This window comes from Pongo pygmaeus, chromosome 3 (assembly GCF_028885625.2).
Source record: "Pongo pygmaeus isolate AG05252 chromosome 3, NHGRI_mPonPyg2-v2.0_pri, whole genome shotgun sequence".
Classification (NCBI taxonomy): Eukaryota; Metazoa; Chordata; class Mammalia; order Primates; family Hominidae; genus Pongo; species Pongo pygmaeus.
In genome coordinates, this window is record NC_072376.2 from 182074860 (window position 1) to 182100470 (window position 25611).

The following is a 25611-nucleotide window of genomic DNA, read 5'->3' on the forward strand; positions in this document are numbered from 1 at the left end:
TTGGTGTGTGTCTCCAGTGCTAGCTACATGATAAGTGCCCTACGGCTTCGTGATGAGAAGGAGGAGGAGCAGTGCTAAAACCAGCCATCTTAGCTGGTCTCACGACAGCCCCATCTCCAGTTCCCCATCTGCCCACCTGCCACTGCTGTTCCCTTGCCAGCCACTTGCAATGGACATAGGTGAAGAGAAACATCCCCTGCAATAAGTAAAACATTGTTCCTGTTTTAAAAGGTCTGGTTTGTAAAATAACCAGGATTGATATGATTCTCTTCTGCTGCAAAAGATAATTTATTGAGCTCATACTCTGAACCAGGCACTGTGCTCATTTAATTCTCACAATGACCCCACAAGCTAGTAGCTGGCTGAGCTGGGGTTCCAAGCCAGTTCGATCTAACTGTGACTCTAGCCCTTTTTGTCATGTACCATTCTGCTGCTTGGGACAGTGTTTTTAGTCTGTTAACTTTTTCTGAACTCGCTTTAATCTAGTGGCAGGAGAGATGACTGAATTAGAAAATAAATTAGGTCATACACCTCTCCTTATCTCTGTCAAATCTAAATCTTGCCCCATCCGACCATCTGTAAAATTATTCTTGCTGAAAGCTTTGTGCAAACCACTGGAGTAGGGGAGTTATTTTCTATAATGTATGAAGGGAATCTATTGAGTTAGCATGAAATCAAGTTTGAAGTCAGATATTCTTAAATATGTTCTTAAATATGTATTTAAAACCTTAACTGATGATTCAGATCCTAAAGGCCCTGGATGTTACAGCTGCAGTAAGGTATAAAAGTGAATAAAGTCCTCGGAAGGAAAATATAGCCACAGATTTTTTTTTTTTTTTTTTTTAAGTCACATTGAAGGTCAGGGTCCTTTTATGTTACATGCCTGATGTAGTGAAAAGAGCAGGGACAGACACAGGTTCTAACCTGGCTTTGCAGGTAACTTGCTCTGTGGCCTTCAGTGTTACTTAAAACTAGTCTTCCCATGTGTAAGTGGACTGTGACAGGTCTAGACGGTCTCCTTTCCTTCAGTATCAAAACTTTTAGAATTGAAGGATAGGCAAGAGTGGGGAATTGCTTAGATTTTTTGAATTAGGGGTATGGTGGCGAGAGGGGAAAAAAGAAGCTGGGAGAAATTTGATGGATTACTTGTGCAAGACCAAAGATTTAAACAAATGACACTCAAAGTACATTTGCAACTAGGGCTATCTAGAACCCTTAATTTGTCACACTACTTGGAAATACATAGTATTTCCAAAAAGTTCAGTTTCATTTTTTCAGAGAAAAGACAGCAGAAAAAAAATGGAGAAACTAAAGAAGTAATGAATTTCTTATGACAAATAACTTCTAAGTAATTTCCAAAAGCTATAGGCAACCTTGCCTTTCTGGTACCTTTCATTCTTTCGGCCTTTTTATCTCTGTGAAAATCAGCTTTTCTAATAATAGCTTAATGAGGAAGAAGAAAATGGTAAAATTGTGCATTTCATCACATCACAGTCCAAATATGAAATCCATTTAACTCAAGTATTTAAAAGATTATCATTTGCACAGAAATAAAGTCAGACACTTTAAAATTCAAAATAAGTGTTTTTGTGCTCCCTTTCCCCACCCCCTCCAGTCCCTGCATATTATATTCTTGATGCCTCACTGAACCACTGAAAAATAGGAAGTCAAAACGCTAGCAAAGTTCTTCACTGCAGTATATACTAGCAGCCAAATCACTAGAATGCCCATTCGTTTCCTGTGAAATGCTACATTAATAATTTCTTAAACTGTCACTTCATACTAAAGGTAGCACTTCCACAGCTTTAAGCCCACTTGGGTTAGCAAACATGATGGTTCTTTTTAATGCCCGAATGAGTAGGCTGACCCATGGAGAAGTTGAGAACCAATATAGTCCTGGTCTGGGCTTTCCTGCTCTGGTTTCTTTGAAGACTGGCTCTCAAAAGTCACTCCCTAATTCTGGGGCCAGGGAATCCTCACATAAGGTACAGAGCGTGATATGATGTCTGTAGCTACTTCGGCAGAGCCACGACACACAGCAATTTGCTGATGCCAGGCCAAGCCTAAAATACTTAAAACACAGCTGTGGCTTTGGCCATTGTGAGCCCAGGTGGTGACAGAGTAGGGGAGCAGCGCCTTTGAGGAGAGCCACACAGATGGCTTCCAATCCAGATGCAGAGGTCAGCTGAAGGGTGTGGAAGAGTGTTGATGATAAACATCCTGGGACTGGGATGCATGCTGCCCTGGTGAGGAAATGTAAGACAGCCAGCAAAGGCAGGGAGATGAAGCATCTGGGGACTCGGAATGGAGAGTGCTGGATAATGGATTTTAGAGCTAGTGGGTGGTTTTTATGAGTTCTATTCCTGGGCCAGTTCTAAATGCATGAATGCCAGAGCACATGTGCTGGACAGTCTACCCAAACCACACAGACATCTGGAACTTAAGGGCAGTGGTGAATCCCAGCAGTGACATGGCTACTTTTAAAACACTCAAGTTCAATAGGACCCCACAAAGTTTTTTGCGGTTCAAGTATTTGATGCTCTGTACATATTAAGAACATAGAACCATCTCCTCATTACACCTTTCAGTTCCCAAGAAAGTGTGTCTTTTTCCTCTCATGGACTTGAGTCTAATCACTTTCCTGGATAATTATAGAAGGGAACAGAAGACACAGGACAGAGTTTAGAACCTGCTGATGTTCCCACAGCTCATGATACTTGGGAAAAGACCTAGATATTTTTTCACTTTTTATTGGCCGCTTCAATTCTTTGTATTGCTGAGTCTCTGAAGGCTTGATTTCTGCCTATGGATAAGAAAGTTTTGGGGTCTGATTTTTAGTTTTAAAAGGTTTATTTTCTATTCATAGATACTTGTTTTATCTGCTTGTTACAGTGCCACCTTCTGTTGAAGTTTCTTTTGACAGCTATTGGTCCCTATGTTTACCTCATGTGAATAAAGGAAAACATCCTGGATGTACAGCAAAGTTTTTGAGTAAAGGAGTGAGATATTAGATCATTGCTAGCTGCTTACTCTTATTTCAGAAATAAAAATTTGAACTATCTCTTCTCAATGGTAAATATTTGGGGAATTAAATACACAATATTATAAAATATTTTGCTATTGTTTATTGAACACCTACCTGTTATAGATGTCACTTGTTTACATGTGTTTGAAATAATATACAATATCAGTGTGTATTAAGGTTTGTGTAAGAAATTCGCAATTCAGTTTACTACTAAAATTTTGCATAAAGACTTTCTTAGGGGATAAATGTAGAGATTAAAGTAAATTTTTAAAAAAATCCACCTGTGGTATTTATTCAATGTAGAGTTGACAGCACTGAAATAGGCAAATTGGACTAACCTAAATCTGCCAAATATAACTTCAACCAAGTGGTTTTTTGCTTTTAACTTTCTCATTTTGATAGAATTCTTTTACCAAAAATTGGCTACGAATGAGAGGACTGAGAATTGATCTCGAAACGTTTTTCTCTTACTATTTCTTGATCCGTTAAAAACAAAATATGGCTCCTGGAAGTCAGACAAAATTTCCATCAGGATTTGTAAACTGGTTGGAATCACTTTATGTGAAACTTAAAAATGAGACAGTGAAATGGGTGTGCATACTTCACTGACTTCGCGCTTGGTCCAGAATGAACTGCTGGCCCCACACTTCGGCTGCTAACGTGTGCCCGTTCCCTGGGTGTTCTCTGCAGCTGGCCTAAGTGCCAAGCGATGCTCACAAGCTGAGCTCACTCCTGGAATGCACGTTCCTGGCCGTTCCCTCTCTGAAGGTGTCGCTTCTCTCTCTCCCCCCAGGGACCCTCTGAAGATCCAGCAACTCCAGAACCAAATCCGACTGGAGCAGGAGGCCGGCGCTCGGCAGCCTCCGCCAGCCCCGCGCAGCGCGCCGCCCTCGCCCCCCTTCCCGCCGCCGCCCGCCTTCCCCGAGCTCGCGGCCTGCACGCCGCCCGCGTCCCCGGAGCCCATGAGCGCGCTGGCCTCCCGCTCCGCCCCCGCCATGCAGTCCTCCGGCTCCTTCAACTACGCGCGCCCCAAGCAGTTCATCGCCGCGCAGAACCTCGGGCCCGCGTCTGGCCACGGCACGCCGGCCTCCAGCCCCAGCTCGTCCAGCCTCCCGTCGCCCATGTCCCCGACGCCGAGGCAGTTCGGCCGCGCCCCCGTGCCGCCCTTCGCGCAGCCCTTCGGCGCCGAGCCCGAGGCCCCGTGGGGCTCCTCCTCGCCGTCGCCCCCGCCCCCGCCGCCCCCGGTCTTCAGCCCCACGGCTGCCTTCCCGGTGCCCGACGTGTTCCCACTGCCGCCGCCACCACCGCCGCTCCCGAGCCCGGGGCAGGCGTCCCACTGCTCGTCGCCTGCCACCCGCTTCGGCCACAGCCAGACGCCCGCGGCCTTCCTCAGCGCTCTGCTGCCCTCGCAGCCGCCGCCGGCGGCTGTCAACGCCCTGGGGCTGCCCAAGGGTGTCACCCCCGCGTGAGTAACCGCCGCAGTCCTCCACTTCCCTGCCCCTCCGCCTCGGGTCGCCCTGGGACTCCCACATCGCCGTACACGCGCTCCCATCAGCCTGCAACCCAGAGCGCCCCAGTAACATTTCACACATTTCTCTCCGTGCGATGTAAAAATTCTTAATGGCAATTTGACTCAGTGATTCTTGCGTAGCCACTTAACATTATCAAAATCAGAACTTTTTCGTCTGAATTAATATGAGATTCTCATCAGGAACTATTCAAAATCTATGCAGTGCCCTCTCTTAATCATTATGACGGGGGTGGGGGGCTTAGCTATCATTTATTGAGCACTGTGCTAAGCAACTCACATGTATTATTTCACTTGATACAACATTCCTAAGAGGTAGCATTGCCCCAGTTAAAGTACTGAGGAGTCTAGGAGTTAAATAAATTGCCCAGGGTCACATAGCCACTAAACCGAGACACGAATCCATGCTCTCACCACCAAACTATGTGTTTTATTATAACATTTCATGCCAGCATTACAATGGATGTGAAGGAGTTTGGTTATTAAGTATATACTTAGTGTTTTTGAAAAACCTTAATTAACAGATTTAAGAAATAAGCCTTTGTGTAAATCTAGTGATTGACTGGAAGGGGGCAAAAGCATGTAAATGTCTTTATGTTTTGATGTATGCAACCTAGTGGAGAAATTATGATGCCAGTTTTGTCCCTGGCCTGTGATCTCGAGATACATTACATGCCTCCTCTATCTCTTTCTGTTTGCAGGTGATCTAATATGTCTCTCTTTACATCACAGTGATGATGTGGCAGCCCTGTGAGGTCTTTAAAATGGAAAATCTTTGAGGATAAATAACACCTACAGAAGTACAGTAAAATCCTCAAAAAAAAAATACAGTACAGGTGTTTGGCATGTTTGGTTGAAGAGTAAAATAAGTAAATGCTAGTACTTACTCATTTTACTGAAGATTTCAAAAATGAGGAAGTGCTCGCAAAGGTTAAGCCAGCACCCATATCTCAACTCTTCCTGCTGAAATCCTACTTCAGAGTTTGCCAGAAGCATACTCTTGTTCAGAGAGAAAAAGAAGAAAACTACTAAAGAGTAAAAAGGAGAAGATCTTAGAATTCACGTTATTTTCATTCACCTATAAAAGTGTTCCATTGCTAGGATACACTAATGCCACCTTAAAGGCAAGCATTGCTATGTCGGGCCTCGACAAAGGTGTACCAGGCAGCTTCAGTTAGCAATGCTGCTTTTGTTGGGCATTTCGTAAATGTTGATTACATGAATTTGAAATCTGGCTTCTTCTCAAATCCTTATTGGACGAAACACAGTCAAATGAATATGTAAAGAAACAAGTCCAATAAAGGAGCTAAATATAGTAATGATGTGATAATGGACTTCTGTTAAAAGTTGTCAGTCAACTTGTCTGAGGAGAACCTTTGTCTTTCTCCCTGCTTTTTCTCTTTGAGCTTTTATTTAGCTGTTAGAAAAAGAAGTGTATTATCTTGGTACAGAGAAGCTATTAGAGAGACCCAAAGAGCCAGAATTTGTTGCATGACACTTTTTCATCCTCTCTCATTAAAAGGGTACCAAGTCTTGCTTCCCAGGAAGAGGAGTACTGTGTAAATAATCTGTTCTAATATTTCTCATATAGAATTTGATCAAAGATTAGTTTTTCAAAGGTGGTGATGATTGTGCCATTTATCATTTTTGGTAGAAACAGCAGTTTGTGCTGATCAGTGACTTTGAAACCTTCTTAAGAAGATAAGCAGTTTTAAGGGCTTACCTCAAGTAACAGGAGCACTTGCTTCTTGTCACCGTCTATCACAGTGACTCATTTTATGGAGTCAAAATAGCTTATAATTGTTACCACAAGAGTCCAGTCGTTCCTGCCATTTCTTAAAAATTAATGGAGAAGTCATGCCGATTTTGTGGCCATGGAAAACTGTACCCAAAGATAGTTAAGTGCTGTGACATCGAAGTGGCAATACCAGACTACAGATTTTTAGCTCTGTGCCTGCTCAGTAAGCCATTATTATGTGGTTACCGTTTTGTCCTCAAGGAATTTTCCTGTTGCTAAATCACCCACACTTGAAGAATTCATTATTTTGGATTGATAAATGTGTCTTTTGAAACATGTTTTTCCTCTGGCATACTATGGGATCTGTCATTTGCATTCTGAATTAAAAACAAAAATGTTACTATTTTGTTTATCATAATAATCCAAATAATTTGCCAAAGATTGAGTGTCCCTATCAGGGCTGCCATGACTTTGGCATCCTGGAACTTGCAGGAACTGCCAAGTTATCGTAAGATGTATATATTCAGTTTCACTTATAAGTGTTATTTCTTTAGCTGGATGGTTTTGCCATATATATATCAAGTACCAACAAATAGATTGATTATATATAACGCAATGAAGTAGAAATTCATTAGGTTTTTTCACTTGCCTTGTTTTACCAAAATCTTAAATATAAATTTCCAATATCTTAGTTTTCTTTTCTTTTCTTTTCTTTTCTTTTTTTTTTTTTTTTTTTTCCTGAGACAGTCTTGTTCTGTTGTCCAGGCTGGAATGCAGTGGTGCAATTGCAGCTCACTGCCACCTCCGCCTCTGGGTTCCAACAATTCTTGCCTCAGCCACCTAAATAGCTGGGATTACAGGTGTGAGCCACCACGCCCATCTAGTTTTTGTATTTTTAGTAGAGATGGGGTTTCACCATGATGGCCAGGCTGGTCTCAAACTTCTGACCTCAGGTGATCCGCCTGCCTTGGCCTCTCAAAGTAGTGGGATTACAGGCCTGAGCCACTGTGCCCAGCCCCTCTTAGTTTTCTTAATCATCACTTGTATACTTGCTGTTTTATTCTGTTTGTTTCACACTGTTCTTATTTTCATCTGTAGACAGGAAGGTTAGTAAGTACTAAGTTTCTAAACAGTCGGTGGAGATAAGGTTCTGTTTCTCATATGTTTGGGTAGCAGGTCAAAGCAGGGAACAAAGGTCATGGATGTCAGTGATAAACCACAAAGCTGAGGCAAAAGACAGTAAATTTGGGGAAGAACGACATTTGAGGAACTGTATGTATAGAAGTTCCCCAGACCACAGTCAACCAACTGCATGCTGTTCTGTGAGCTGGAGAGAGGTTGACTGCAGTCTGGGGAACTTCTATACATACAGTTCCTCAAATGCCTTTCTTCCTTTATGCTACATCTTCCCCAAATTTACTGGGATCACTGGCAAAGAAAATATTGCCCTGCACAAAGCAGTCGACAGATACAAATATTAAGTTGACAAACTCTTTTAGATGGAGGCAGTAAGGAGAGCATGCCTTAGAGAGAAATCTGTTTGCACTTTTATAAAATTAATGTATCCTACTCCCCTCACTATTGCTGGTAAGTTGGTGTTACACCCTCCATTGCTGTAACCATGTTTCTCCAAATAGTAAATCAGCCCTAAGACATGGAAGAAACCCAGAAGATTTGTCAGTGCTGACAGGCGTAGTGTGGCAGTTCTGCTCTGTTGGTCTCTGAGCGGCCATACTAAGTCTGAAGGGTGAATCAGATCAGACCCATCCCTGAAACCAGACTGGCACTGTTTCTTTTGCCATCTTCACATTCTTGGAATCTGTGCTCATAAGGGAGTGCCACATAGCCACAGTGTCACAATGTTGTATGCTCTTAACTGCCTGTTTTATATAAGCGGGGCTTTGGTTTGAAATGTTGCTCTGTGTTTGTCACAAAGAAGAGCATATGTCAGTAAGAGCTTTTATACAGATGTACTCTTGAGAGCTTTTATTATATAGGCCCACAGCTCCTTATGGACATTATCTCATTGTCCCTCTCTTTCTCCCTGATAGGAAACGGGTAGGTGGGGACACTGTCATCATTGTTACTCAATAGGTGACAGGATTTCCCAGGGTTCTGGAAGAAATGCCTGAGCAAGGAGAGAATAGCGTGACTTAGGTTCATCTCAAATAACTCTAATGTCTAACATTTCTTGATTAAAGAAAACTGTTGTAGAAGCAGCAAATCAGAATCCCCCGAGTCAAGGAAAACTTTGTAACAAATTTAGTTGTACTTTAAGATTCACCACACAGAGCATTTTAAACAGTTTTCAAGTCAAGACCGTGGTTAGATAGTAACCAGTGAAAAAGAATCCAACAGACACAAGCTGCAATGTACTCTGCAGACATCTCATCATACCTATCTTTCTCCTATTTTTCAGGAAACAGATAGCGGGGGGCTTTTCATTCTCTGACCTGAAGGGGTTGGAGGTGTTATTACTGGGCTCATTAGGGTCCAGTATCTTATCAAGTTGTATCCAATCCTGGGCAAGTATTTACCAATAAATTAGTAGGCAAGGCCTCCAGGATCTGCTGCGACTGGGTTATTCTGTTGAAATGTCTCTGCCTCTGGGGCAGCTCAAAATCAGACCTGTACGGCTGTGTACCAAGTTGTACAGAATGAATGAACAGAAGTTACCTGAGGCCAGTGGATCATGAGGTCAGTAGATCGAGATCATCCTGGCCAACATGGTGAAACCCCATCTCTACTAAAATACAAAAAATTAGCCAGGCATGGTGGTGCGCACCTGTAGTCCCAGCTACTTGGGAGGGCTGAGGCAGGGGAATCGCTTGAACACAGTGGGTGGAGGTTGCAGTGAGCTGAGATTGCGCCATTGCATTCCAGCCTGGTGACAGAGCAAAACTCTGTCTCAAAAAAAAAAAAAAAAAAGTAACCCACGTGCCTTTGTCATTTTCTTTTTTAAAGAACCCAAAATATAATGTGAGGAGAATTTGATATTGGAATAAAGTTATCTATTTTCCTTTAAATATGAGCTTAAGGTACCCATTTTTTGTACTTTAACAGCCTTTGCTTTACATAAAATTCAGTAAAAGGAAAATAGAATTGATATACAAAAGCTCAGTTTGTATATCTTGGGCTCTTTTATATATTAATACACTACATTCTTAAATATAAGTGATATTTAAATGCCAACATGTTAATGAGTTTGCTCACTCTGAAATTTTGTGGAATTCAGTTACCATCAGATTTCACTGAATGTGAGAAGAGTAGAATAAGAGGACTTGTAATAGTTAAATTCTCTGGTTGATTCTGGTACCTTATCTCTTAAATCAATATTGTGCTCTGGAAATTTGAGTTTCTGAAATCTGCTCACAGAATTGACCTGCAATAGCATATCAAGGGAAGGATGCTTTCAAGATTATTCAGTAGCCAAAAAAAGAGACCTCTTGGGATTTGGTGGTGATTGAATCTGGAAAACTTTACCTTCCAGACGCTTGTGTATATGTTTGAGATGTTTTTATCCCAACCACATGAATATTATTTTTAAATGACAAATGACTTACTGTTAAAGCCAGAGTAAACAGATCAGTAATGTTTTTTGTACAATTGGGCTGAGTGTGTATACAATGAAGTATTTAGTGCAGGAGGCCTGTTACGAGTTGTTTATTGGTTAAGGTTTGCCTCTGAGTATGGATTTTTGTGAAGAGTTCTGGTTTTGGTAACTACCAACTTAGAATACTATTTTATTTTTTTTTTAATTGTGCAAACCATCAAAAAAAGGAGATCATCTCTTGGTCACCACTCTTTTTATTTCCTAATGAGTTGCTACTCTTCATTTATCAAAAGAAGATGCCACTTCAGGGAGCAGAACTACAACCGTCTTACATTAAACTCTAACAAAGCATTAGTTTTATAGGAAAACAAACTCAGTTGCCAAATTTTTGCCTCAAAATTTATAATTGCTTTTCTTTCCTCACGCCTCCTCTTTCAAAATATTCCACTTTTATTTCTAACTCTCATCTTGCATGCTACCCCTAAACCCTGTCCTCAACTTTTAACACAATTTCGTAAAGCGTTTCTGAATTACATTAGTCCAGTGAGATGCTTTGAAAAAGAGAAGAGGTTCCATATTAGAATAAGTGTGAGAAAACTGTATTCGTACCTCTTTCCTCAGGGTTCACGGTGACCATCCGTTGGCCCTGCCAGGCTGGTTCTGGTCACAGGACCTCTGCACTGCCAAGCTCTCCCTGTAGGACTCACATAGCCAGCCACTTCCTATGGTTTAGGCCACCACTGGAGAGTCACCTCCTCAGAAGTCTGATGGACCACGCTGTCTGATACAGTCATCTACTCATACTTCTGTCCTTTCATTGCGTTTACCACCTCCTGATATGTCTTGCCTTCCATTCTTTTATCTCTTTCTGCCATATCCACCATAAAAATACAATTTTTCTAACTATCGTGACCTAGTTCAACATTGTATTTCTAGCACCTAGAACAGAGTTGAACACTGAGAAGGCAATCAGTAAGGGTTATTTGCACATTCTTGGAAATTCTGGTCAAGAATTCTTGGCATCTTTTTAAACTCCTTCCCCTCTTCCATTCTGTTTATCTCAGCCAGTCTCGTCTCTGTGACTTACTTCCATGCGGAATATTTTCTGTTTGTCACTTCAGATCTACTCTTACTACACCAGGTGCTGTTCTAAGTGTTTAGTACACATTAGTTCATGTAGTTTACCCAGTGATCCCATGAGATACAAGCTGTTAATACCCAGATTTTACAAAGGAGGAAACTGAGACATATGGTCATTAGGTCACTAGCCCAAACCACACAGCTTTTAAGTGGTTAAAACAAAACAAACAAACAAACAAAAAAAACAGGTTCTCACGTCTGTTTCTTTATTCATGCTGACTCTGAATTTCTTCTTCTTCTCCACTCTACTTATCTACATCCTTGTCATCTTTCAAGGGCTTATAACTTGCCTCTTTCATGAAGTCTTCTGCAGTCATTCTAGCCAGCACTGTTTTCTGTTTCTTTTTTATTCCCATTGCATCTAGAATTGGTACCACATGGTTCGTTCCTTAACTTATTCCCCAACTTGGTTATTAGCCTTTGTGATCAAGGACCATCCTTTAGGATGTGGGGGGGTCTTTGCCATCTCACTTAAATAATGTTGAGTGCTTGCTTTGGCAGTATGAATACTAAAATTGGAATGATACAGAGAAGATAAGCATGGCCTCTGTGCAAGGATGACACACACAGTCATGAAGTACTGTGTATTTTTAAACCATATAGCCTCTATGAAACTGCCATTTTTGTAAGTTAAAAATATTGAAATATTAATCATTGTAAATAATTGCCCACTGGAATCTTTTCTTATTCCCCCTCAAGTTTCAATTTCAAGCACTGACTGCTAAGATTGGCATGTCTCCAGCCACGTACATTTGCAAAAAGTCAGGTTTGCAATGTAATATGTCATGGAGCTCATGCTTGTTGAAGAGAATCTTTGATAGGCTGGACACATTCATTTTAGTAGGAGGCAGAGGTGGCCTAACAGCAAACTCTAGGTTCAGGATCTAATTTTCATAGCCTTCAAGGATGAATGCGGTATAAACTGTGTAGTAAATTGTGATGATCATTACAACTATGGAGGCAAGTATTTGTACCTGCTATCTACAAGGCACCAAATAATGCATGTGTCACCATTGCTATAAATTGTCCTCTTCCAGGACCTAACTATTTAGGTAAAGAACCTACAGTTCCCATCACCACCGATGTATGTATGTACAAACATAAATTAGTCCAAATTCTAATTTTCTCTCATTTTTCTTTTATTTATTTATTTATTTTTTATTATTATTATACTTTAAGTTTTAGGGTACATGTGTACAATGTGCAGGTTAGCAACATATGTATACATGTGCCATGCTGGTGTGCTGCACTCATTAACTCGTCATTTAGCATTAGTTATATCTCCTAATGCTATCCCTCCCCCATCCCCCAACCCCACAACAGTCCCCAGGGTGTGATGTCCCCCTTCCTGTGTCCATGTGTTCTCATTGTTCAATTCCCACCTATGAGTGAGAACATGCAGTGTGTGGTTTTTTCTCCTTGCGATAGTTTACTGAGAATGATGATTTCCAATTTCATCCATGTCCCTACAAAGGACATGAACTCATCATTTTTTATGGCTGCATAGTATTCCATGGTGTATATGTGCCACATTTTCTTAATCCAGTCTATCATTGTTGGACATTTGGGTTGGTTCCAAGTCTTTGCTATTGTGAATAGTGCCGCAATAAACATACGTGTGCATGTGTCTTTATAGCAGCATGATTTATAGTCCTTTGGGTATATACCCAGTAATGGGATGGCTGGGTCAAATGGTATTTCTAGTTCTAGATCCCTGAGGAATCGCCACACTGACTTCCACAATGGTTGAACTTGTTTACAGTCCCACCAACAGTGTAAAAGTGTTCCTATTTCTCCACATCCTCTCCAGCACCTGTTGTTTCCTGACTTTTTAATGATTGCCATTCTAACTGGTGTGAGATGGTATCTCATTGTGGTTTTGATTTGCATTTCTCTGATGGCCACTGATGGTGAGCATTTTTTCATGTGTTTTTTGGCTGCATAAATGTCTTCTTTTGAGAAGTGTCTGTTCATATCCTTTGCCCACTTTTTGACGGGGTTGTTTGTTTTTTTCTTGTAAATTTCTTTGAGTTCGTTGTAGATTCTGGATATTAGCCCTTTGTCAGATGAGTAGGTTGCAAAAATTTTCTCCCATTTTGTAGGTTGCCTGTTCACTCTGATGGTAGTTTCTTTTGCTGTGCAGAAGCTCTTTAGTTTAATTAGATCCCATTTGTCAGTTTTGGCTTTTGTTGCCATTGCTTTTGGTGTTTTAGACATGAAGTCCTTGCCCATGCCTATGTCCTAAATGGTAATGCCTAGGTTTTCTTCTAGGGTTTTTATGGTTTTAGGTCTGACGTTTAAGTCTTTAATCCATCTTGAATTAATTTTTGTATAAGGTGTAAGGAAGGGATCCAGTTTCAGCTTTCTACATATGGCTAGCCAGTTTTCCCAGCACCATTTATTAAATAGGGAATCCTTTCCCCATTGCTTGTTTTTCTCAGGTTTGTCAAAGATCAGATAGTTGTAGATATGTGGCGTTATTTCTGAGGGCTCTGTTCTGTTCCATTGATCTATATCTCTGTTTTGGTACCAGTACCATGCTGTTTTGGTTACTGTAGCCTTGTAGTATAGTTTGAAGTCAGGTAGCGTGATGCCTCCAGCTTTGTTCTTTTGGCTTAGGATTGACTTGGCGATGTGGGCTCTTTTTTGGTTCCATATGAACTTTAAAGTAGTTTTTTCCAATTCTGTGAAGAAAGTCATTGGTAGCTTGATGGGGATGGCATTGAATCTATAAATTACCTTGGGCAGTATGGCCATTATCACGATATTGATTCTTCCTACCCATGAGCATGGAATGTTCTTCCATTTGTTTGTATCCTCTTTTATTTCATTGAGCAGTGGTTTGTAGTTCTCCTTGAAGAGGTCCTTCACGTCCCTTGTAAATTGGATTCCTAAGTATTTTATTCTCTTTGAAGCAATTGTGAATGGGAGTTCACTCATGATTTGGCTGTTTGTTATTGGTGTATAACAATGCTTGTGATTTTTGTACATTGATTTTATATCCTGAGACTTTGCTGAAGTTGCTTATCAGCTTAAGGAGATTTTGGGCTGAGACAATGGGGTTTTCTAGATATACAATCATGTCATCTGCAAACAGGGACAATTTGACTTCCTCTTTTCCTAATTGAATACCCTTTATTTCCTTCTCCTGTCTCATTGCCCTGGCCAGAACTTCCAACACTGTGTTGAATAGGAGTGGTGAGAGAGGGCATCCCTGTCTTATGCCAGTTTTCAAAGGGAATGCTTCCAGTTTTTGCCCATTCAGTATGATACTGGCTGTGGGTTTGTCATAGATAGCTCTTATTATTTTGAGATACATCCCATCAATACCTAATTTATTGAGAGCTTTTAGCATGAAGGGTTGTTGAATTTTGTCAAAGGCCTTTTCTGCATCTATTGAAATAATCATGTGGTTTTTGTCTTTGGTTCTGTTTATATGCTGGATTACATTTATTGATTTGCATATATTGAACCAGCCTTGCATCCCAGGGATGAAGCCCACTTGATCATGGTGGATAAGCTTTTTGATGTGCTGCTGGATTCTGTTTGCCAGTATTTTATTGAGGATTTTTGCATCAATGTTCGTCAAGGATATTGGTCTAAAATTCTTTTTTGGTTGTGTCTCTGCCCAGCTTTGGTATCAGGATGATGCTGGCCTCATAAAATGAGTTAGGGAGGATTCCCTCTTTTTCTATTGATTGGAATAGTTTCAGAAGGAATGGTACCAGTTCCTCCTTGTACCTCTGGTAGAATTCGGCTGTGAATCCAGCAGGTCCTGGATGCTTTTTGGTTGGTAAGCTGTTGACTATTGCCACAATTTCAGAGTCTGTTATTGGTCTATTCAGAGATTCAACTTCTTCCTGGTTTAGTCTTGGGAGGATGTATGTGTCGAGGAATTTATCCATTTCTTCTAGATTTTCTAGTTTATTTGCGTAGAGGTGTTTGTAGTATTCTCTGATGGTAGTTTGTATTTCTGTGGGATCGGTGGTGATATCCCCTTTATCATTTTTTATTGCATCTATTTGATTCTTCTCTCTTTTCTTCTTTATTAGTCTTGCTAGTGGTCTATCAATTTTGTTGATCCTTTCAAAAAACCAGCTCCTGGATTCATTAATTTTTTGAAGGGTTTTTTGTGTCTCTATTTCCTTCAGTTCTGCTCTGATTTTAGTTATTTCTTGCCTTCTGCTAGCTTTTGAATGTGTTTGCTCTTGCTTTTCTAGTTCTTTTAATTGTGATGTTAGGTGTCAATTTTGGATCTTTCCTGCTTTCTCTTGTGGGCATTTAGTGCTATAAATTTCCCTCTACACACTGCTTTGAATGTGTCCCAGAGATTCTGGTATGTTGTGTCTTTGTTCTTGTTGGTTTCAAAGAACATCTTTATTTCTGCCTTCATTTCGTATGTACCCAGTAGTCATTCAGGAGCAGGTTGTTCAGTTTCCATGTAGTTGAGCGGTTTTGAGTGAGATTCTTAATCCTGAGTTCTAGTTTGATTGCACTGTGGTCTGAGAGACAATTTGTTATAATTTCTGTTCTTTTACATTTGCTGAGGGGAGCTTTACTTCCAACTATGTGGTCAATTTTGGAATAGGTGTGGTGCTGAAAAAAATGTATATTCTGTTGATTTCGGGTGGAGAGTTCTGTAGATGTCTGTTAGGTCCGCTTGGTGCAGAGCTGAGTTCAATTCCTGGGTATCCTTGTTAACTTTCTGTCTCGTTGATCTGTCTAATGTTGACAGTGGGGTGTTAAAGTCTCCCATTATTATTGTGTGGGAGTCTAAGTCTCTTTGTAGGTCACTCAGGACTTGCTTTATGAATCTGGGTGCTCCTGTATTGGGTGCATGTATATTTAGGATAGTTAGCTCTTGTTGCATTGATCCCTTTACCATTATGTAATGGCCTTCTCTGTCTCTTTTGATCTTTGTTGGTTTAAAGTCTGTTTTATCAGAGACTAGGATTACAACCCCTGCCTTTTTTTGTTTTCCATTTGCTTGGTAGATCTTCCTCCATCCTTTTATTTTGAGCTTGTGTGTGTTTCTGCATGTGAGATGGGTTTCCTGAATACAGCACACTGATGGGTCTTGACTCTTTATCCAACTTGCCAGTCTGTGTCTTTTAATTGGAGCATTTAGTCCATTTAAAGTTAATATTGTTATGTGTGAATTTGATCCTGTCATTATGATGTTAGCTGGTTATTTTGCTCGTTAGTTGATGCAGTTTCTTCCTAGCCTCGATGGTCTTTACAATTTGGCATGATTTTGCAGCGGCTGGTACCGGTTGTTCCTTTCCATGTTTAGTGCTTCCTTCAGGAGCTCTTTTAGGGCAGGCCTGGTAGTGACAAAATCTCTCAGCATTTGCTTGTCTGTAAAGTATTTTATTTCTCCTTCACTTATGAAGCTTAGTTTGGCTGGATATGAAATTCTGGGTTGAAAATTCTTTTCTTTAAGAATGTTGAATATTGGCCCCCACTCTCTTCTGGCTTGTAGAATATCTGCCGAGAGATCCGCTGTTAGTCTGAAGGGCTTCCCTTTGTGGGTAACCCGACCTTTCTCTCTGGCTGCCCTTAACATTTTTTCCTTCATTTCAACTTTGGTGAATCTGACAATTATGTGTCTTGGAGTTGCTCTTCTCGAGGAGTATCTTTGTGGCGTTCTCTGTATTTCCTGAATCTGAATGTTGGCCTGTCTTGCTAGATTGGGGAAGTTCTCCTGGATAATATCCTGCAGAGTGTTTTCCAACTTGTTTCCATTCTCCCCGTCACTTTCAGGTACACCAATCAGACGTAGATTTGGTCTTTTCACATAGTCCCATATTTCTTGGAGGCTTTGTTCATTTCTTTTTATTCTTTTTTCTCTAAACTTCCCTTCTCGCTTCATTTCATTCATTTCATCTTCCATGGCTGATACCCTTTCTTCCATTTGATCGCATTGGCTCCTGAGGCTTCCACATTCTTCACGTAGTTCTCGAGCCTTGGCTTTCAGCTCCGTCAGCTCCTTTACGCACTTATCTGTATTGGTTATTCTAGTTATACATTCGTCTAAATTTTTTTCAAAGTTTTTAACTTCTTTGCCTTTGGTTTGAATTTCCTCCTGTAGCTCGGAGTAGTTTGATCGTCTGAAGCCTTCTTCTCTCAACTTGTCAAAGTCATCCTCCGTCCAGCTTTGTTCCGTTGCTGGTGAGGAACTGCGTTCCCTTGGAGGAGGAGAGGTGCTCTGCTTTTTAGAGTTTCCAGTTTTTCTGCTCTGTTTTTTCCCCATCTTTATGGTTTTATCTACTTTTGGTCTTTGATGATGGTGATGTACAGATGGGTTTTTGGTGTGGATGTCCTTTCTGTTTGTTAGTTTTTCTTCTAACAGACAGGACCTTCAGCTGCAGGTCTGTTGGAGTTTGCTAGAGGTCCACTCCAGACCCTGTTTGCCTGGGTATCAGCAGCGGTGGCTGCAGAACAGCAGATTTTCATGAACCGCGAATGCTGCTGTCTGATCGTTCCTCTGGAAGTTTTGTCTCAGAGGAGTACCCAGCCATGTGAGGTGTCAGTCTGCCCCTACTGGGGGGTGTCTCCCAGTTAGGCTGCTCGGGGTTCAGGGGTCAGGGACCCACTTGAGGAGGCAGTCTGCCCATTCGCAGATCTCCAGCTGCATGCTGGGAGAACCACTACTCTCTTCAAAGCTGTCAGACAGGGACATTTAAGTCTGCAGAGGTTACTGCTGTCTTTTTGTCTGTGCCCTGCCCCCAGAGGTGGAGCCTACAGAGGCAGGCAGGCAGGCCGGCCTCCTTGAGCTGTGGCGGGCTCCACCCAGTTCGAGATTCCTGGCTGCTTTGTTTACCTAAGCAAGCCTGGGCAATGGTGGGCGCCCCTCCCCCAGCCTCACTGCCACCTTGCAGTTTGATCTCAGACTGCTGTGCTAACAATCAGTGAGACTCCGTGGGTGTAGGACCCTCCGAGCCAGGTGCGGGATATAATCTCCTGGTACACCGTTTTTTAAGCCCATCAGAAAAGCACAGTATTAGGGTGAGAGTGACCCGATTTTCCAGGTGCTGTCTGTCACCCCTTTCTTTGACTAGGAAAGGGAACTCCCTGACCCTTTGCGCTTCCCGAGTGAGGCAATGCCTCGCCCTGCTTTGGCTCGCGCACGGTGCGCTGCACCCACTGTCCTGCGCCCATTGTCTGGCACTCCCTAGTGAGATGAACCCAGTACCTCAGCTGGAAATGCAGAAATCACCCGTCTTCTGCGTCGCTCAAGCTGGGAGCTGTAGATGGGAGCTGTTCCTATTCGGCCATCTTGGCTCGGGACCTTCTCTCATTTTTCTTTGTGGAAAAACAGATAAGAAAGATCAGTAAAGGAAGATAGATACAAGCAATTAATGTTACAGTTCTTCAATATACTAATTTGAATTAAATGTACTAAGAAGCAAAAACTATTAGTGTTGAGACTATCATGATGAAGCTTTTGGTTTTTTTAATATATTTTCATTTTTATGCATAAAATCTTAATACATAGAATTCCATGATGTCATCACGCATTAACACTTACCTTAGAAACCAACTCTTTTTTTCTAGGCTTAACAGGGTTTGTATTAATGTATTGGCCTAGCACTGAGCCCTGCTAGATGCTCAATAAATATTTGTCTAATCACTATTAGACATTTTAAAATATCTTTTGGCTGGGAACAGTGGCTCACGCCTGTAATTCCAGCTCTTTGAAAGGCCAAAGCAGGAGGATCCCTTGAGCCCGGAAGTTTGAGACCAGCCTGGGCAACATAGGGAGAACCTGTCCCTACAAGAAATGGAAGTTTAGCCAGCCATAGTGGTATGCACTTGTGGTCCCAGCTACTTGGAGGATGACGCAGGAGGATTGCTTGAGCCTCCTAGGATGTAAAGGCTGCAGGGAGCTGTGATCACACCACTGCATTCCAGCGTGGGCGACAGAGTAAAACCCAGTCTATAAAAAGAAAAAACATATTTCAGTTGATTTTTATTTCTGTGCTAATTGTTTAGAACCAAGAAAATATGAGTACCTTAAATTCTGTAAGTTAAAGAGGAAAATGTCTTTAACATTGTGGGAAATTAGGAATTAAGTAACTGCCCTTAATACTGGTAATCTTGATATGTTGAGGGAAGTGACTTGTTAAAAGATAGAGGCCGGGTATGGTGGCTCATGCCTGCAATCCCAGCACTTTGGGAGGCCGAGGCAGGTGGATCACGAGGTCAGGAGTTCAAGACCAGCCTGACCAACATGGTGAAACCCCGTCTCTACTAACAATACAAGAATTAGCCAGGCGTGGTGGCACATGCCTGTAATCCTAGCTACTCAGGAGGCTGAGGCTGGAGAACTGCTTGAACCGGGGAGGCAGAGGTTGCAGTGAGCCAAGATGGTGCCACTGCACTCCAGCCTAGGCAACAGAGTGAGACTGAGTGTCAAAAAAAAAAAAAAAAAACCCTGTTAAGCCTAGAAAAAAAGAGTTGGTTTCTAAGGTAAGTGTTAATGCGTGATGACATCATGGAATTCTATGTATTTTACTAATCAGAGTTTTTACTTGAGCCAAAGACTAATTGTAATTGTACCCTTTGAAAGGATGAATTACCCTTGTGGCAGGGACACAAACCAGGGTGACAACTCTATGGAATGTTCCAGAGCAGTTGTTCTAAGTCCCTTTAAGAGTCAAATATACTGAGAAATGCTTCCCAAGGAACAGGACTTATTCTACAGTGAACAGACAGGTATTTTCTTGTCCAAGGGAACTTGTGGCTGACTTTTAAAAACCAGTTCTCTGCTCCTCCGGTTGAGATGACCTGTTCTGACCTTGATGGTCCCCCTGTCCCCCCTTTCTTTCCCATTTGTGCTGAGAACACAGCTCTCAGTGTAGTCTACCTGCAGAAACACAGTGGTGCCTTCTGTCATCAAAGGCTGCTCATCAGCTCATAGTTGTGCAATGGTTTACATCGCACAGACTTACAGTAATGGAACGTGTGTGTTCCCAGTCCTTGCTGATGTAACAGAGAGCTGGCTGTCTTCCATTTATCTTTAAGGTGACTTCAAAACCTAGCTCTTCTAGTTCTCAGATATAAGGCTGTAAGTCAAATGCAGAGAACTTTACTTCCAAAATTGTATAATTTTTACGTGTCCTGAGCCTGACTTTTTACATATGGTCTGATTTCACATGGCTCTGGCACAAGTTTTCTTGGCTGAGGAGGGGAGGGGAGAGAGAAATCAGAAGTAGAAATAGACAGTACATCCATTCACTCATTTCGGAAATATGATTGGAGTGTCTGTTCACAGCACTGTGATTAACAAAGGAGTCATGCTAAGGGAGAGAGAATATGAAAAAACGATAGTAGAGTGATAGATGCTATCAAGAAAACAAACATGATAGATGCTGTCAAGAAAACAACTAATGGGACAGGCTTAGTCAGGGACATCCTTTCCAAGGAGTCATTAAGCTAAAGACTGATGATAACAACCCCAGATAAAGGAGTAGGAGGGGAGAGAGGTTCCAGGCTTAGGAAAACTAGCAAACTATGCACGTGTTTGTTAAAGGATTGCATAGTACTAGAAATTGAAGGTATAAATAATTCCTATGGTTCTTACTGTCTCAGGGTCTCCCTAAATATCAAAATCAGTTTGTAAAGTCTAGTGTTACCTTATTTGAACTTCAGGGCAAATGACTAAAAGGGACAAACCTAGAATAGCAGGTTTTAATCAGCATATTTTCCACTGTAGGTATCAGAAGACTCAACTACAAGGAGATTCGATGCACAGGGTTTACTGACTTATGAAACAAGTCTAGGGTAGGGCAGTTCCATGGTAGGTTAAGACAGTGCCCCCAAAACATTATCAGGGCCCAGGTACTCTCCATCTTTTCAGTCTATCATCATTGGCACATATGGGTTCTCCTCTTACAGTTATGGAGTGAACAATGCCGCTTTTGACATTGCATTTCTGACACAGTGATATGCAGTGAAAGAAGAGGGGCATTTCTTCCTTCTGTTTCTTTTCAGAGATGAGAGAATTTTAACTAGAGCACGTCCACCCTCTCACTCCCCCCCAATCCCCCAGTCTCATTGGCTGCCTTTGTCCAAGCTATTCACTCTCGAGGGGATTGAGACCATTTAAATTGGCGTACATTAATTACCCCCTGAGTCTGGGGAGGGGGATCACATTTCTATAAGCACATTGAAGGGTGAACATGCAGCAAAATCAGGAAAAATTCAGCAAGGAAACAAAGGGGAGTGGCCAAGAGGAAAGAACGGCTGTTGGGAAGACCAGGAGCACAGGCCTCAGGAGTGCATGGCATCATGACTTAGGAGGGACGGTGGCAGAGTCTTTACAGGATCCTCAGAGTTTCTGCTGCATACTTAGTGACTGTTTTGTTCCCAGCACTGGTGGGTGAAATGGTGAACCCGGTGTTTAGGTACATTCTTAGCCTTACTTATGCTTTCTACTGTATCAGTGAAGTGACATGAGGCACATAGTGCCTTGACGCTTTGGCAGTAAAGTTTTTGTTTGTTTTATTTTGTGTGTGTGTGTGTGTGCGTGTTTTTTTTTTTTTTTTTTTTTTTTTTTAGACGGAGTCTTGCTCTGTCGCCCAGGCTGGAGTGCAATGGCGCAACCTTGGCTCACTGCAACCTCTGCCTCCAGTGTTCAAGCAATTCTCATACTCCAACCTCCCAAGTAGCTGGGACTACAGGCGCCCACCACCACACCCAGCTAATTTTTGTATTTTTAGTAGAGACGGGGTTTTACCATGTTGGCCAAGCTGGTCTCAAACTCCTGACCTCAGGGGATTCACCCACCTTGGTCTCCCAAAGTGCTGGGAATACAGGCGTGCGCCACCACACCCAGCCTGCAGTAAACTTTTTAAACTTAGAAATATCTTATCATGAACTATGTAATATAAATAAGGAACTATATACAATTTATATGTCTACCTTAATAAAATGAAATTCTTATCCATCTCTAGTACCTTTGAAGCCCCCATGTGACCCTCCCCAATTGCATCCACTACTCTCCCTGAGACGTAACTGCTACCCTGAAATTTCTGAGTTAATCATTCTCTTCTCTTCATGGTTTTACCATGTATGTATGCTCCCCTCAGTTTCTTTCTAAAACTTTTGCATGTATCACCTAGAGAATTTGTTCAAACACAGATTGCTGGTCCCCAACTCTGAATTTGTGATTCAGTAGGTCTGGAGTGATGCCAAAAATCTGCATTTCTAACAACTTCAGGTCATGCTAATGCTGCTGGTCCGGGGACCACACCTTGAGAACCACTGCTGTAGCAGGGGACTGTTTTGCTTTTGCCTGTTTATAAATACAAGTATATTATATATAGTCTTCTGTGACTTGCTTTTTTTCACCAGAACTTTGTTGTTGAAGTTCAGCTTTGTTGATATGGGTAGTGATAGGTCAATTCATTTCCCCATTGCTTAGTATTCTATTTCTCATTAATTTTTGTCCACTGCCCTATGAGGGAAAAGGAAGAAAAATAGGAAGCAACTTGCTTAAGGCACCAACAGAAGTGATTCTGTACCCCTCAAGCATCCAGCACCAATGACCCTTGGCTCACATAGCTCAGGTCATTGTTACTGCCTTTGGAAGGAAAGAGGCAGTGAGATATCACCTGTCCTAAGAGCCCTGGGCTCACCAGAAGTTCAGGAGGCTTCGGGACACCAGGCACAGCAGGACCTGCAGACCTCCCAGGGCCCTCTTGTATAAAATAGACCTCAAATAACATTGGCCTACCCTAATCAAATCAGGATATAAGGGGATGGAAGGGAAGGTAACAAACTTAATATCGATTTCAAATGGGCTAGGCACTATTGTTGAATAATGATTACAAAGCACTAGAAGACTGAATAAATGTATGATAGAAATACGTTCTCTTTCAACCTCTCAACATTTATATGTGGTATATATTTTTTTAAAACTTGCCCAAGGTCACAAACTTAATACGAGATAGAGTCAGATTTTAAACCTAGGTCTACTTACAAATCATATCATTCTTTCACTTTATGCTGACGCCTCGCTAAGACTAAAATGTAGGCCTTCCCCACCCTTGGCATCTACCTTCCCACTAAGGCATACTCCCCTAATGTATGTGAACCTTCTCTGAAACCTGCATCCAATTAGCGTTACCTGAACCAGCTTTCATGGTTCTTTCCATAATAGTGGCAATAGATGTAGCATAAAAAAGAGTGGGAGTGACATGCTGACACCTTGCACTGTCTTTGTTGGACTTGAACGTTTGACTTGGATTTATATGCCTGACAACTAACTATACTGCCTTGTGTTTTTGTCCTGCAGAGGATTTCCAAAGAAGGCCAGTAGAACTGCTAGAATAGCCTCCGATGAGGAGATTCAAGGCACAAAGGATGCTGTTATTCAAGACCTGGAACGAAAACTTCGCTTCAAGGAGGACCTCCTGAACAATGGCCAGCCGGTACTGATAGATTTGGGACCTGGACTTGGAATGTTAGCTACCCACATACCTTTCCTCCTTTCTCTAAGACTTAGGTTCTTGATATTTGTCCACAACATCATCATTATTATTATTATTATTTTTGAGACAGGGTCACACTTTGTCACCCATGCTGGAGTGCAATGATGTGATCACAGCTCACGGCATCCTTGACCTTCCAGGCTCAAACAATCCTGTGACCTCAGCCTCCTGCATAGCTGGAACCACAGGCACATGCTACCATGCCTGGCTAATTTTTTATTTTTGTAAAGACAGAGTCTCCCTATGTTGCCTAGGCTGGTTTCAAACTACAGAGTTCAAGCGATCTGCCCACCTCGGCCTCCCAAATTGCTGGAATTACAGATGTGAGCCACTGCACACAGCCACATTATTTTATTACCCTTGAATCTCAACATTTCTCTTGATATTAGGATTTGAATCCAGAGACAAAAGAGAAAACGAAAGGCCTTCCTTCTATTCAGTCTTCACTGCTTTCTCCTATGCATAAAACCTTTCTAAGAGTGAAGAGAGTAAGTGGGAAAGAAAGGAAGAAGGAAGGGCAGATATATGGTTGGGAGTGGAACAAATGAGCAATGCCAACGGTAACAAAAAAAAAAAAAAAAAAAAAAGGAACACAGGGATTCCATTCTGGCTGATAGGGTTGGGGAGGGATGGAGAAGGTGTGCTTTGGAATGGTTTGTATCTACCCAGAAACAGCGAACTGCAATTAAAGTATCAAAAAGAGAATTTGTTTTCCATGGTATGTACTGCTTATACACACACACAAAAAAATCTACTAGAGAAACCATTGGGGAAGTTCTGTTCTGTTCTTTTCTCCCAGACTACTATTAGATATTAATTCAGCATCTGAAAGAGTAAAGGCTGTTCCAAAATCTTGTTCTGGTTTGTTAGAGCAAGACAACTGTAGGAAAAAATAATTATTTTACAGCTGCAGAACTGTAGAGTACCTAAATAGATTTGGTAAAATATATAGATAAGATGTTTTCTCCACTGAATTTAAGTCTTTCCTCATCAGTTTTGGTTTTTTTTTTTTTTTTCATCTTTTGTTGATGCTATTCTTTTAAAATACTCTTTTCTTTTTAAAATACTATTTCCAGAATATTTTAAGGGGATGGGAAAAGCAAATCTAGAAAATAAGACTTACCAGGTAAAGGAGAGGAACCTTCTGTAGCTTTATTAAGGAATTATCACCGGAAAAATTTGCCTGGCTCTTCAGTACAAGACAAGGATCTTTTTGTATAAAATCTCCCCTTCAGACACCTTTTTCAGAGTAGAAAGCTCTCTATAATTATGTTTTCTGAGAATTTTAATTATCAAACATTGATAAGTAAAACTGTGAGAACAGACCACACTTGAAAGCTGGAGAGCAGAGGAGGGGTGCTGAATGCTGATTTTAGTTATTAGGGTATCTTAATCTGATTAAGAAAGATTAAAATTTGAATGAAGTTTTGTGTTAGTTACTCATTTCACTGAGTATAGAAGATTTTCACAAGAGGAAAATATTTTCTCCCTGAAATAAGTGATTGCATGTATAAATGTACATACTCTGGAAGTTTTCCCTGGCTCTGTCAACTAAAGCCTTTAAAAGATTAAAATAGATACATATGGGAACTTTTTCAAGCCAGGTAAGGCATCACTCCAGCTTTTTTTTTTTTTCTTTTTGGCTATCTATGTCAATGTTCCTTATGAACTAAGATTCTCTTGGTTAAGGTAAGACTTCCATAAGCTATTGGTCAACCCACATTATATATATTGTATGTATATTTATATTCATCTGTTTAGCAGTGAATAACATTCACAATAAGTTCCACAGGTATCCACATTTGAGAGCTTAAAATGACAAGTAAGATTTCCCTTTTTAGAAAATGGGATTCTCAACCAACTTTTTCCTAATATTATATATTATTCTCTTTCTTATCTTTGGTGTCTGTAGACAAGGGCTTTTATAGCCAGATGGCATAGTGACTTAGAAACAAAACTGTGAAGTATTTTTGGCTTCTAGTGGTAGCAGGTGCATTCTGGTGAAGGAATAGATATGAAATTGATATTTCTGCTTATAAGGAACAGAGTGAAAATCACTCCAGGCCTGGCTTTGATGTATTACAATTCTCCATGAAAAGATTAGGGAAGCTTTTTAAGAGATCAGGTATT

At 41.3% G+C, this 25611-nt stretch overlaps 1 protein-coding gene and 1 non-coding gene across 8 annotated transcripts in view; both read left to right on the forward strand.

Moving 5' to 3' along the window:
* The window catches only part of PALLD (palladin, cytoskeletal associated protein), a 442141-nt gene that overhangs the window by 380601 nt on the left and 35929 nt on the right, over positions 1 to 25611 (forward strand). For 5 of the 7 annotated variants that reach the window (XM_063664274.1, XM_063664275.1, XM_054485149.2 and 2 more), the window contains 2 exons: positions 3819 to 4490; positions 23286 to 23421. In XM_063664274.1, coding sequence (XP_063520344.1) covers positions 3819 to 4490; positions 23286 to 23421 — 808 coding nt within the window. The remainder of the gene's footprint in view (positions 1 to 3818; positions 4491 to 23285; positions 23422 to 25611) is intronic. The other 2 variants (XM_063664276.1, XM_063664277.1) reach the window with 1 other exon arrangement.
* Positions 11470 to 11576, forward strand: LOC129035878 (U6 spliceosomal RNA). The gene has a single exon (XR_008502372.1). It is a non-coding gene; the product is annotated as a U6 spliceosomal RNA (small nuclear RNA).